Source organism: Chenopodium album, chromosome 11 (genome assembly GCF_948465745.1).
Source record: "Chenopodium album chromosome 11, dcCheAlbu1.1, whole genome shotgun sequence".
Taxonomy (NCBI): domain Eukaryota; kingdom Viridiplantae; phylum Streptophyta; class Magnoliopsida; order Caryophyllales; family Amaranthaceae; genus Chenopodium; species Chenopodium album.
Window position 1 is genome coordinate 11,147,224 of NC_137844.1, and position 13,925 is coordinate 11,161,148.

At 32.2% G+C, this 13,925-nt stretch overlaps 1 protein-coding gene across 1 annotated transcript; it reads right to left on the reverse strand.

Annotated features, from left to right (window-relative positions):
- Positions 1-2,236: 2,236 nt before the first annotated feature.
- Positions 2,237-5,842, reverse strand: LOC145568560 (single-stranded DNA-binding protein, mitochondrial-like). The gene is made up of 4 exons (XM_081627982.1): positions 5,421-5,842; positions 4,624-4,850; positions 2,944-3,044; positions 2,237-2,645 (listed from the first exon to the last, which is right to left on the reverse strand). The coding sequence occupies exons 1-4, from the start codon at positions 5,733-5,735 to the stop codon at positions 2,566-2,568; spliced, it is 723 nt and encodes a 240-aa protein (XP_081484108.1). The 5' UTR covers positions 5,736-5,842; the 3' UTR covers positions 2,237-2,565.
- Positions 5,843-13,925: the final 8,083 nt, after the last annotated feature.

Below are 13,925 nucleotides of genomic sequence, written 5' to 3' on the forward strand. Positions count from 1 at the left end.
GATTCTATATTTAACTAGAACCGCCAACATTGTTAATAGTTTTATACTAGCGAATGTCAAACTTTGAAACCGAGTGTCTATGAACGGTATTGTGAGAAATAGTATTTAAACTGACTTATATAAGGAATTATTTTGTATTTTAGCATTATTAAGATCGCTCATTTTTCACTCTCTAAAAATTTTCAAATTTTAAGATTAAAAAGTGAGGGAGGGAGTAATATGGAGTATGATCACCAGATTACTAGCAGTCAAAACTCAAAAGTGCCTAAACGGCTAAGCCCTGTACAAAATTTTGAAGCATTTAATAAACGGATTTTTCACCAAATGCCTCTGAGCTATTTTTTTTATTCACCAAATACCCATAACAATTTTCAAATTCACCATATACACTAGAGTTTCACAAAAATGTCACCAAATGCCCTTAGTAACAAAAGACAATTATTTCTGTTTGTCATTAAGGTTAATTATACCACGTGGAATGATGTTATTGGTTATATATTAAATTAATTAATTATTTATTTTATAAAAAAAACACTTAAGAAACTTTAAAAAATAAAAAAAATAAAAAATAAAAAAAAACTACCTCTAATAAACCCCTACCAGTGAGCCACCTCCCCACAACCACCACCTAGCCCAGCTTCCCCATCGTCGGCGCCCAGACCGCCGCGCCGACACCGGCAATCCCCTCAACCATACCCCCTCCCTCCTCTTCAACCGTAAAAATCCTTCCTCGATCAAGAAACCGCCCCGAAACATCGTCGCCGACAGCCCAGTTGGTCCCTTCCTCCACATTTGTCATTCGCCGGCAGCCAGGCCCCCTCCCCCACCAGCCAAAAACAACCACCCCGAAACCCTAAACATCCCAAATCAAAACCCTAAAAATCAAAATCAAGGGTTTCGATTTTGGGGCTTTTTATTTTGGGGTTCCGACGAGGTGGTTTAGGGGATGGAGATGGAAGGGAAAGGGGCGGTTTGAGTTCGCCGGCGTGGGGATGGGAGTTTGGACACCGCCGGCGGTTGGAGGGGAGGGATTTTCGAGGGAGAAAGGGAGTTTTGCGGATCGGTGAAGGATGGTTAGGCTGCTATGCGTTGCCGATGCGGGGTGGTTGGGCTGCGTCGCCGACAAAGGGTGCGTGACTGGGCTAAGTCGCTGACGCGGTGGTTTAGGGAAGAAACGGGAACAATCTGGTGGCGGCTTATGGCTGGTGCAGGTGGTTGGGGCTGGGTTGTGATGGGGTTGTTTTTTTAAAAAAAAAATAAATTAATTAAATAAATAATTATTTTAAAATTTAATTAACTAAAAAGACAACCAATAAGATGTTACCACGTGGCATACTTAACCCTAATGACTAACAGAACTAACACCCGTTAGTCATTTTGGCATATGGTAACATTTTAGTTAAAGGTAGGGGTATATGGTGAATTTGAAAATTATTATGAGTATTTGGTAAATAAAAAAATAACTCATGGACATTTGGTGAAATATCCATTTAATAAATATATGCTAGTTTGAAGATTGGTTTGCTCTTTTTTTCTTCTTAAGTCAGTTAGTACTACGCATAAAAATGTAACATTATGATGATTAACCTTTTCGTTTCTAAAGATACATTAATGAAAGAAAGAGTTTAATTAAATCCTAAAAATAATATCGTTTAATGTTTCTTAAAACAAAATTCTCAATTCATTAAACAATCAAATATAAATTTCCTCTTCTTTACCTTTCCTATTAGACTTACTATGCGTTCCTAAATCTTTCTTTTTCTTATTACTAAATTTGCCCTACCCTAATCTATCCTTCTCCTCTATGTCTACTTCCTTCACCCTTGCTCTAGTCTTTCTTCTCACACTACCGTAACCACTCACTGCAACTCTAACCTTTGTTTAGGAACCTCAAACTATTGACAACCGGCAGCAAACGGAGCACATAAACAAGCCAATGAGAACAGCATGACGTATCTCAATGTATTTTGAGCCAAGCTGCTCTAGAACAGAGTGAAATGATGGAATTATATTCCAAAGGCAAACTACGCAGTCACGCAGCAAAGGAAACACAGCTGCTCCCTACTCCCCAAATGTTTAGGCAAGTACTTCATAATGATTGGTTTCCCTCCCTTTCGGTCTGAGACTGCCAGAGTGCCAGTAGAGTTGCATCATTTTCAACACTAATCTCTGGTTCTCAACAGTGTTTATGTTTCATGCGATATAGCTAAAAATGAAAAATAGAGGGAGTATAATCGATAACTTGCCATCAAATTCAAACGATAGTGGCCAGAATGAGAAAACAGGCTATACATATTCCGCAACTGCTAGATTAGTAAACTCCTAATATCAACCTTCCATGTAAACGTATGAAAGAATATAAGTGACAGTGTAGATGATTGCAGAATGAATCAATAGTCCTACAGACATTAGACAAGGCACAACTCAGTTTCTGTCAGAATATAGAAGATGGCAGTGATGTCCAGCATAATAGATCTTGAAGATATGAGCACTGGCCCTTCCAACTCCACTTGGAAACAATCCAATAATGTGCCCGAGAGACCTGGACAATGAAGTCCTCAGAAGTCAGAAATATCCGACACCTCTTAGCTCTTGTATAGATGGCTGATGGAAATCACTACCAAATCCTAAAAATACAACACGGCCTGCAACAATGAAAGAATAGAATACATAAGATGCCTCCCCAAAAAAATCCCTGCTTTGTAGAATACATTCCGGGTTGCCATCTATGTAATGTGAATCTCTGATCACCACCAATCCACCAACCCCATTCCAAGAACACAAAGGAAAAACAAGCTACAGTATCAACAACAAAGTGCAAGGACAAGGGGTTCAACCCCAAAATATGTTTAGAACAACAGTTTTTTTAATAAACTAATAGGAAGGAAAAAAGCATGGGACACAAATTTTGGATAAATGTCAAAACATCAATGTAAAACATACCATTTCGCCGAACTGCAATTTCCCTTACACGTTTAACAAGACCAGAAACTTGATCAGTATAGATTTTGGTCTCCAGATTTCCCTCCAGATAAAGTAGTGAACTGCAACATGAATGAAGCTTCAGATATCAGTTGTATGAAGCAGGCACGAGAAACGATTCCAACAGGTCAAAGCAACAAGTGCTGTTTTTTCCCCCAAAAATCAGTACAAAGATAAATACTACCTCCGTTAACTTTTAGTTGCAACTTTGGGGTATTATTTGTGAGATATAAAATATTCCAAAGTTGCAACTAAAAGTTAACGGAGGTAGTGTTTGTTATTGCTATAACCACTTCACTATATATACATTTTTTTTTATTATTGGGTTGGTAAGACTGCCCTACTGGTTCGGAACCTCTCACGGATCAACAAGGCCTGGTTAGTAGGCTAGTCTCTTTGAGAGTGGTGGGGTGTGAGGTAAGGCAATCCCAACCCTCAAGGCGCCCTTAGTGGAGATTGAACCCCAACTTCAAGTTTGGAAGGTCCCTCCTTACTACTAACCCAATACTTCGTTGATACTTGAAATGTAAATTGGCAACATAAATATCACTGTTCATACAAAGTGTTGTGCCAAGAGAGGGCCCTTACTGGGGATTGAACCCCAACCTCAAGTTTGGAAGGTCTCTCCTTACTACTAACCCTATACTTAGCTGGTACTTAATATTGTAAATTGGCAACATAAATATCACTGTTCATACAAAGATTACAACATATAGGTATACAACACTAGCAAAAGTCTTCTGAAGAAAACTACAAAGGCCATCGTGATTTAAAAAAAAAAAAAAAAATCAGGGAAGTGTCAAATTGACCACTTTACTTCTATCATACGTGCAATTTTGACTGAAGCAAATAGGGCTCCCAAGCTTTGTTTTGTGTAATTGACGCCAATTCCAGTTTTTTTAAACTTTAAAAGTTATTCTTTATTATAAGTGATTTAAAATGTTTTTCATGCTATATACATACATACACATACAGTATTGTACACTGTACACATTAATACAACCCTCAGTCATAGTGGAGCTTTCCTCATTTTATTCTCTATCTTCAGTCATAGTGGAGCTTTGGAGACTTTGTTCTAAGTTAAGGCTTGATTATGATGACATGTTGTGTGTGTGTGTGTGTGGAAAGCCTTGCTCTCTCCACCTGCCAACCCCTGTTGACAGGTGGCTAATAGATCTAGGTGGAAACTCAAAGCTCTCAAGTCCATGAAAGTACTCAACACCAACACATTCTTAATTGGTTATCTTCTTAGATGAAATGTTGGATATCATAATGAAGGATTGAAGGCACTATTAAGCTTGATAGTGCCACAACAATATGTTCCATCACAATCAAAATTCATATTCTCTATTGCGGAATGGAGGAAAACCAAGAACACTCTCATAAACGCACACAAACAAACCAACAAACCGTTACGAGTACATTACAATATTTTAACTTCTGGAATCCCCAATTCTTCTGCCCTTCCTCACAAAAGGCCAGCCGAATTAAAATCAATGTTCTCCATGTTGAAAACTATCACACAACTAATAAGAAATAAAAAGTTTCTTTATTCTATACCAAACAAAGAACAATGCAGTCAAAACGGACTAGTGAAACTGTGAAACCAGCATGGTATATAGATCAAGAAAAGAAATTTACCCAGGTTGAGCATTCTTCAGCACAACTGCACCCAATTTTTCCGGATAGATAGCAACTCGATGCCATTGAACATTACAACGATCAGCATACTCCCTCGGCTCTTCATTTGGGAACGGAATCCGCTCATTCCTAATTCCACCAGTTCCTAAAGTAGTAAGTGTCACCAACTTCCCATTCTTCAGCCTCTTCTGTAACGGAATCTGCCCTACTTGTCCCACCAGTATAGCCTAATTTATCATAAAACGCAAACTAGGATCACTCAGTTATCATCCAATCAAATCAGTATACCTTCAATACAACATTTTCATATGGTTTCCCACTTTTCAACGAAACCAAACAATCACAAAATGCATAGATCAAACAAATCATTCCCATTAAATTACTACATTCATCTAGCATATATCCTACTAGGCTAATCTCAAGACCCTTAACCCGACCACAAAATTAAAGAATTTTCTCAAAATTAATACAATGCAGGCAGATATTCTTTTTCCTAGGCTCGGCTAAACATTTTATACACCGATCAACACATGATTTTGTGGTATAGACTATGTTACTTTGTCTCTTTATTTCATTTTAAGTACCCATGACGGACCCTCGACACTAAGACAATGGTATAACACTTCAACACTTATTCTATACCAAAATAATGATTTTTGTACAAAATAGACGAGTTGGACACTTGGACACACCGATGAGAACAAGGGTACCCGAGTCCGAGTAACATAATGTAAAGTTAGCCCTTAGACGGCATATATCATAACCAAAAAGAATGCAAAAATGGATAAAAATCAAACCTTGTAAATGCCGATGTCTAAGCCACCCTCAAGAACTGTCTGAGTAAACGGGCGCTGCCCAGCAGAATCAGGGGAAGCAGCAGCGAACTCAGAGGAAGAAGGGGCCGAGTTATCTGGGCTAAACTCGGCTGATTCAGAGTCCGAGTTAAGAGTTGGTAATTCATTATCATCTGGGGTTGAATCAAAGTTGTACTCTGGAGTTGAAGGACCATTGGAGAAGAAGGAAGTGGTAGTGTAGTAAAAGGGTTTTTGATTTGAGAAGAGATTTCGACATAGTTTTCTTGAAATTGATGTCAATGACTTTGAGGTCGCCATTGATGATGATTTTGAGGTTATTGATCAGAAAAGAGAGAATTGAATTTGTAAAGTTTGGGGGTTTAAAACCTGAGTAAAACCCTAGGGAAATGAAAGAAATGTTGGGGTGGAAGTGTGGAAGCACAAAAATGAATAAAGAAAAGTTTATCAATTGTACGTTTATGTGGTGGCATTATTGTAATAAATGTGTCGGAGTTTACGGTTTACATCCAATTATGCAGCTGTCCCTGACTTTATAAGGGAAATTAGTTTAAAACCCGTGTTATGCACGGTCTATTTTAAAATTATTCAATATAAATTTAGTTGTATTAATATATATATATATATATATATAGCGAGAAACTTAAAGTTGATGTAATGTTGCAATGAACATCTTATTATTGTTATCATTAAAAATAAATATATCATAAATATCTTTTTTTAAAACTAGACCATAAAAGAAATAAATTAAAACACAAAGACAAAGAAAAAAAAAAAAAACCAACCAACTAAAATATTGATGTCCAACTTCTTTGAAACTATTGCTTCGTAAGGTTTCAAATTTAAACAATGGGAATAGTGTTTCTTCCACTTGAATGACTGGAGTTAAATGTCTAAAAAGAATTTTATATGCATATCCCATGAGTTTGCACGCTTCAACATTAAATCCAAATTCAAAATTCGAAATATTATAAACTTGCTCCTCTACTAAATTATTCTAAAATCTCATAAAGAAGGACTTAATTTATGGAAGTATGGATCTTTTTTCCCTATTTTATAAAAAAAGTTAAAAAAAAAATATTTAAACTACATCAAATGCTATCATAACTTGTACACATATATAAATATTGACAAATATTAAATTACAAACAACTATCTTTGAGAATGATTATCACTTGGATTATTAAAAGATGGGACAACTCTAGCATGTATAATAATATTTTCATTCGCTGGAGTGTTTAATTTTGTGCCATTAGAAAAAAAATAACATTTAAAGTTATTGAGCAGTTATGATCTAATCTAACAATTTACATTAAATTCTTTTTTATAATGGTTAATAGATGTCATGGGAAAATTGAGATAAAAATAAAAGGTAAAAAAATATTGCATAAATTAACTGACTTTTCTTAAATTAATTGACTTTTCCTTAACTTTGTTAAATCTAAGATCGCATAAAGTTTAAATAATGTACGTGATTAACATGAATACACAATATAGTTATCTAAATTGCAAATTAACAAAAGTGAGTCAACTATAATAGTACATGCATTATATTTGTATGTGTATATATACTTAAGATGAAGTAACTAAGATTTCTTTGTTAAAGTTAAGTATGATATATAATTGTAATAAAAACAAATTGATACAATCAAGATTATACTACATAAATTATATTTTGAAGATTGATACAATAGAAGAAAAAAAAAAAAAAAAAAAAATCTCATTTGTTAAATTTCGGACAAAAAAAATTATATACTATAATATATATTTTTATTATAGACATACATCTTATAATGTAATATTATTAATATTTTATGATACATCAAGCGCTATTGTCAAGGACGGATACATCTTTTTTTTTTTTTTTTTGCTATTATTATTATAAGGGTGGTTTAATTTTAAGTTAAGTGAATTTACATGCTTCCTTTTTTTGGAAGGATATATCAAGTCTTTTTCATAAATATAACAATAATTACTTACTCTATATTTTCTAGAAGATTGTTATATTTTAGTAAAAGATATGTTTATTAAATACAATTTTTTTTGTAAAAAAAAATTTCTTTAAATAAAAAAAAAAAAAAACTAAGGACACATCACGAGATGACACGTGTCATTGCTGGTGTGTCTTTTAGGGTCTCGTGTCATGCACGGTAATTTTTAAAAATTAATATCAACTTTTTATTATACTAGAGTGGCCTACGTGCGTGTTGCGCACGAAGGGGCTAGCTATTGCAGAGAATTTGTATTGTCGTGTATTTACACCTTTGGTTTGGGTGGTAGACTTGATAATTTTAATACATACTATTTGATTTATGTGCCTATGTAGTGGCTTTGTAGAAGTATAAAAAAAACTACCAGAATCTTGACAATTATTTTTTAAAACCCTCAAAAGTTTGACAGTGTTATTTCAAAATTATTATCAAATAATATTTAATTGATTTGCAACATTTCATATCTTAAGTTATTATTGTTAGTTTAGAACTGTTAATTGATTTGCACGATTCAATAATACCTAGCTAGCGTATTTATCTTCAACTGATTTTTTGTGAGATTTGGTCATACATAGTAATAATTTGTGAAATATTCGTTGTAGCTAAAAATTTAATAATGTAAATTCTTTAATGTTCTGCAACCATCTAATTCTATATTTATATCTATCTAATACTAAAGCAATAACCACTTAGTTATATTTTTCCTCTTAAGTTCTCTCCATAATTAATAACAGTATTTTTTTTCTATCATTGATTTCCCTTGATTTTAGGATTTTTAAGTTCTTCATACCTCTTGATAACATCTGCTCAAATATCACTATTTAATATGAATCCCATTCAACTTCCATAGCGGTGTTTATGTGCCATCAAATAATGTAGAACTCAGAAGCTAATAAGCCTTAACAATAGTTGCAATTAAAGGACGACAAGATTGTAAATAAGAAGAGCAACCACGACAGAGTAAAAAAAAAAAAAAAAAAAAAAAAAAAAAAAAAAAAAAAAAGCAGTCTCTTTAATAAACATCCTCTTCGTACATACAATTTTTTTTCTTTAAATAATAATAACATATGAAATATAATTTATTTTTTTTATTATTAAAAAAGGCATTATAAGTTTTTTTTGTAAAAAAAAAACAAAAAAAAAAAAACTTTGAATTAATTGATGATATGTTAAATGAAAAAAAAAAAACATTAAATATATTAATGAGACATATTAATGAGGGTAAAAAAGTAAATACACATTTTTGTACATTTTTTGAGGGTATAGTTGGTAGCACACTATTCCTAAGAGTTATCATCTACTTTTTATAAGGTAGGGAATTAGTTATTTTACAAAAGTTAAAATAATCTTTAAATAAAAAATATGCACACTAATTTGATGTGAATTCTAATCAATAAATAAATAACTATTTTTATTAGGGAAAATATATGAATACTTTCTTGAAGTAAATCAAAATAAGTCGCAAATTATGTTAATACTTTTTATTATAGTCATAAATGTTTGGGTGTAAATTAAGGTATATCAAATCTTATTTATTTCAAGTAATTATCTTTGTTATTAACATATAAAAGATTATTTTTGTATAAGATTATTTTATATCATAATTGATTTTTTTCAAAAAAAATAAAAAATACTAAGGACACACCAGAAGATGACACGTGTCATTGTTGGTGTGTCTTTTAGTATATAGTTATTGATTGATTGATGATTGATTATACATTATCAATAAATTAACAACTTTTTATTTTATATGAGCCTCACAAATGTTGATATAATTACAAAAACGTTACGTTGATTGGATATATTTATTGATTTATTTACGGTTATATCAAAGTGATAAATTGAGGCTCTCTCCAATAAATAAAATTACCACTATATTTCGTACCTCTCGAGCTATTAATCAGGGCTTGCTTCACAAAAATGACAAATTAGGACGTTTAAAAAAAAATCTTGGGGGAGTTTAGGGTTTTTTTTATATAAATTCCAATAAGACTGAGCCAATAGGTAAAGAAAATAACAACCAAAAAAAAAAAAATCTGCGGAGGGACTAGACGTGGGAAAGCCACACCTTTAAATCTCTAATGTCCTCCTCTAAAATACTACACAATTGATAATTGAACTCAAATTTGTCCTAATGTTTGATTGACTCAACTATGATTATTTTTTAACTCAATTGATAATTAGTGAGCAATAACAATCAAAATGAACAATTTTTTCAAAAACTGGAATATCATATCTTGTCGTTTCGAACTCCGCAGCATTCCCTTTGCAACCGTATATCCACCTCACTTATGATTTAAACTTTATTTTGCGATTTCACCTTAGATTTAAACTCTAATATAATCACTTATATTTCAAGTAAAATATGAGTGTTTATATGTTGCATTAGAAGAAAAAAATGGTAAATAACCACATAAAAAGAATTAAGAAAATTTGCCATGAATAACACGATCTTAGCGGACTTCTAAAAATGGAATAACTTTTGGATTCTCTCAAAATAACACGACCTTTAACACATATCTTCTGTAATAAAACGTGACTTGATAATTTTACAAAATTATAGTCGCGTTAATAACTTTACACCAATTATTAAAACGTGCGTTAATAACTTTACACCAATTATTCTGCTACACTTATTTTAGTTTACGGTAAAATGGTAAAAATAAATTGGATGCATGTATGAGTTTTAGCAGCGCTTCTACTGAAACAATGATAATTAGCATCATAATTTGCCTAAATTTCCATAAGCATTGAATTTCGTGTTTAATTACCAGAACTTATGAAAGTGGACAAAAAGCACAAGTAGCACTTAGATGAGACATTAACTTTTATCGTTTCAGAGATCTTGTCTCGAATATAACAATGACTAGGTAAGCTTCTTTACAAATTATTTAGTTTTTATAATATAAAGATGTTTAAATAATTTATATTATGAAAAGATAAGCTACTGTAAAAAAAGTCGCAATGAATTTATTGAATCAGATCATTCTTAAAAGTATTCAAGAGGTAATTCCACACTTATAATTAATAAGGTTTTTGGATCTAAAGAAAGCATATCATAGGTTGTTATAATAAATCGATCACATATTATCGCCTTTAGGTATGGACAACTAGTCTATATTACTCAAAGTTTATCCAGATAATACCATTGTTAAATTATTGATTATATATATTTATATGATTATTTTTAAAAACTTGTCAATTTTATATGGATTCACCTATGGTCTTTATTTGAGGATGGTGTTTAAGTTCAGAATAATTTTATCTATGAGTAATAACAATTAAATGACCTTAGTATTCTAGGTGAATTCAGGTTTCTTTTCCAAAATTTTGAATTAGGCAAGTCGTCCTTCATAAATTAAAATTCTATATATTGTAATCTACTTTGTTTTTCATACTTCATCAGTGGAAGGAATAGTGATTTTCTCCTTTTAAATGCATTACAGAGATGAGTGATGTAAATGCTTCTGATATGTACTTCACATGCTGGTCAACTTATAATATGTCCATGCAAGTTGTATTTTGATGTGCTTTGACATTTAGTTTTTAATAAGAAAGTACAAATAAAGATTAATTATGCATGAAAAAATACATAACATACAACATTTAAGTATTGTAAAGGAAAAATTGTCCAAAATAATTCCAATTTTGCCTCATTTGCTCATAATAATCACAACTTTGGATTATTTTTTGGTAATCCAAACTTTGATGCATGCGAATTTGCTTCTAATAGTCCCAACAGATCATTCAACTTGTTATAACAGGTCACCTGACACGTGTCAGCATGTGATTAGTAAAAAAAAAATTTATTTTATTTTTTACTTTTAAGAAAAATCAAAAGATAAAAAAATTAATTAATTAACTAAATAAAACCACCTTAAGTCTTCACCAGTCACCCTAGCTACCCTCCCCGCCAGCCTGCCACGCCCTTTCCCCCGGTGCCGGCGCTGGTGCTGACCCTCTCTCCTATTTGCACGTGAGCACGTCACCCCCATACCCCGAAACACCTACCCCCTCCCTCCTCCACGAAACCTCCTAAAACCAATGAACCAATAATTCCCACCCCCCCCCCCCCCCCCTCAATTCTCTTCTCACGAATCTCACCGGTCCTTTATTCTCCTATCAGTGAAACTCTTCGTAGGAATTCTCCTATTCTTCTCTAATTCACTTTCATGCCCTTTGTCTGTAAGTCTTCTTTTTGGGTTTTTGAGGGTGGGGGATGGTTTTTAGGGTAAATTCGTGGGAGAAAGTGGGGCGTCAGTGGTTTAGGGGGGGCAACGCGCTATAGGGGGTAGAGCCACCGTAGAGGGGTCGGCGTCGTTGCTGGAGGAAGGGAGACATGGTACGGCCGACACTGTGGGGCAGAGGGATTGGGGCCTAAGCAAATGGTGGAGGGCGAAAAGGGGTGGCCGGGGCTGGGGCTGGTGGTGGTGGGGATTTTTTTTAATAATTATTTTTTTTTAGAATATATTTAAAATACAATAGTTAGTTTTAAAATAATTAGTCAAGTGTTAATTTATTTTTTTATTAAAACTTATTTTTTGGCAAATCACGTGATGACACGTGTAAATTAATTTTTTTTTTTTTTAAAAAAAAATTTACCTATTGAATAAGTTACAAATCACTTGGGATCGTTAAAAGTAAATTCACATAATAATTTGAATTATTAAAAATAATTCAAAGTTGGAATTATTTTGGGCAGATGAGACAAAGTTGAAATTATTTTTGTCAATTTTTCTTATTGTAAAAGCACATGGAAGTTGAAGAGATAGTTTGGTATTTCAACCAATTTTAATACCAAAAAACAATTTCTTTGTTTCATTAATAAGTTTGAAATTCATTTATATCCATAAATTAATTGATACATTATGTTTAAGGTTGTAAAAAAAATAAGGTTTTAACTATAGTTAATGTTCAGTAATTGATTAACAAAACTATGTGAATTTCTTTGAATTGTGTAGTGTTTACTTTTTTTTTTTTGGGAAAATTTGAGTTTACTTAGTTATTATGATTGAATAGTTTAAACAAACAGCATGTCTTGTATGTGTGTGGCTGGTCATGCCGTGTATCCACTTATAAAATAACAAAGTAACCTATAAAATACTAACTGGGTAAACCTAGTAATACCGACTAGGTAACCCCTATAACACTGACAAAGTAACCCTTTTAACACTAACACAGTAACTCCTATTACACTAATGAAGTAACCCCTATGATGGGTGGCCACACCGTAGGTCAATCACATATAAGAATTTGTATTAAACAAATGTGCATATGAATTATGGAGTAATTTTTTTTTCTAAAAAATAAAAATTCATGTGGAAAGAATAAATTAACTTCTCAAATTATCTGAGCATATAGGATCGGATCATAGGATCATATTAAGATTCCACCCCTCACAATTTTTCTCTGATTAGGATCGTACGATCTTAATACAAACTTTAAGATCTTATAGTTTTAGATCGTAGGATCGTAGCATCATAGGATCAATTCACATTTTAATAACCATATTTGCAATTTAGATGGTAGGTTGAGATTGTAAAGGAGGCTTTTTTAATTTACCCTCTGTGAAAGAGGCTTCTGATTTTAATTTAATAACCATGTCTGCAAATTAGATGGTTCGTCATGAGCCAGTCGGCTATTTCTAAAGAGGACTGAGATAGTCATCTGTTTTAGCTTTTAACCTCATTTGGATGCTAAGCAAGCAAAACTTACAAATAAAGTATATGCCTACCTTTTTGCCTGACATTCAAAGGATTATTGATAAAGAGGATATTGCCTTCAGGGTGAGTTTTTTTGACTATCTTGTAAGATTCGTCTCGGTATATGATTATTTTATTTACTTTTTTGAAATGCTCTTGGGTGCACATAACAACATAAATGACATTGGCAAAATGTAGATTTCTTCTAAAAGTGAAATCTTAAATATTTTTAATGCCTTTTTGTTTAAAAATATTTTTGATTAATTTCATTCTACTTAATTTTCCATTTTCCATCACATGTAATTAAATAACCATTAAATTGAATTATTTCAAAAAGTTTTCGCCATTATTTTCTATCGTTTGTTTCTTCAATTACTTTTTTTACATCTCATGTGATGATTGACTTAGTTTCCTCTTCCATTATAATTAATTTTTTCCCTTTAAATTAATTCTCTCTTAACCTCCACAATTTAAGTGTTGTACATCAAAAACAAAAAAATCAATTTGACATATCCTAAAATCCAACTCTAAAATTATTTTTTGAATTAAGTATTTGAAATCACTTTGTGGGTTTTGATATTAGTATTTAGAAAGTTACCTATGTATCCTGAAATCTTGTAGAATAAAGGTATTTAAATGATTTTATTTTTTATTTTTTATTTTATTTATCAATTTAGTATTTAACTAGGTGGAAAGGGATAGGAAACTAAGTCAATCATGTGAGATCGATATTAGAAATAGTAATTGGAGAAGCGAACAAAGGAAAATAATAGCACAATTTTTTTTTTAAGGAATCC

Excerpts from the sequence above, each read along its gene's own strand:
- LOC145568560 (XM_081627982.1), bottom strand. The coding sequence starts at position 5,735 with ATGGCGACCTCAAAGTCATTGACATCAATTTCAAGAAAACTATGTCGA. Across the intron at positions 3,045-4,623 it reads CTGAAGAATGCTCAACCTGG|TTCACTACTTTATCTGGAGG; the intron begins GTAAATTTCTTT and ends TTCATGTTGCAG. Across the intron at positions 2,646-2,943 it reads AATTGCAGTTCGGCGAAATG|GCCGTGTTGTATTTTTAGGA; the intron begins GTATGTTTTACA and ends TCATTGTTGCAG.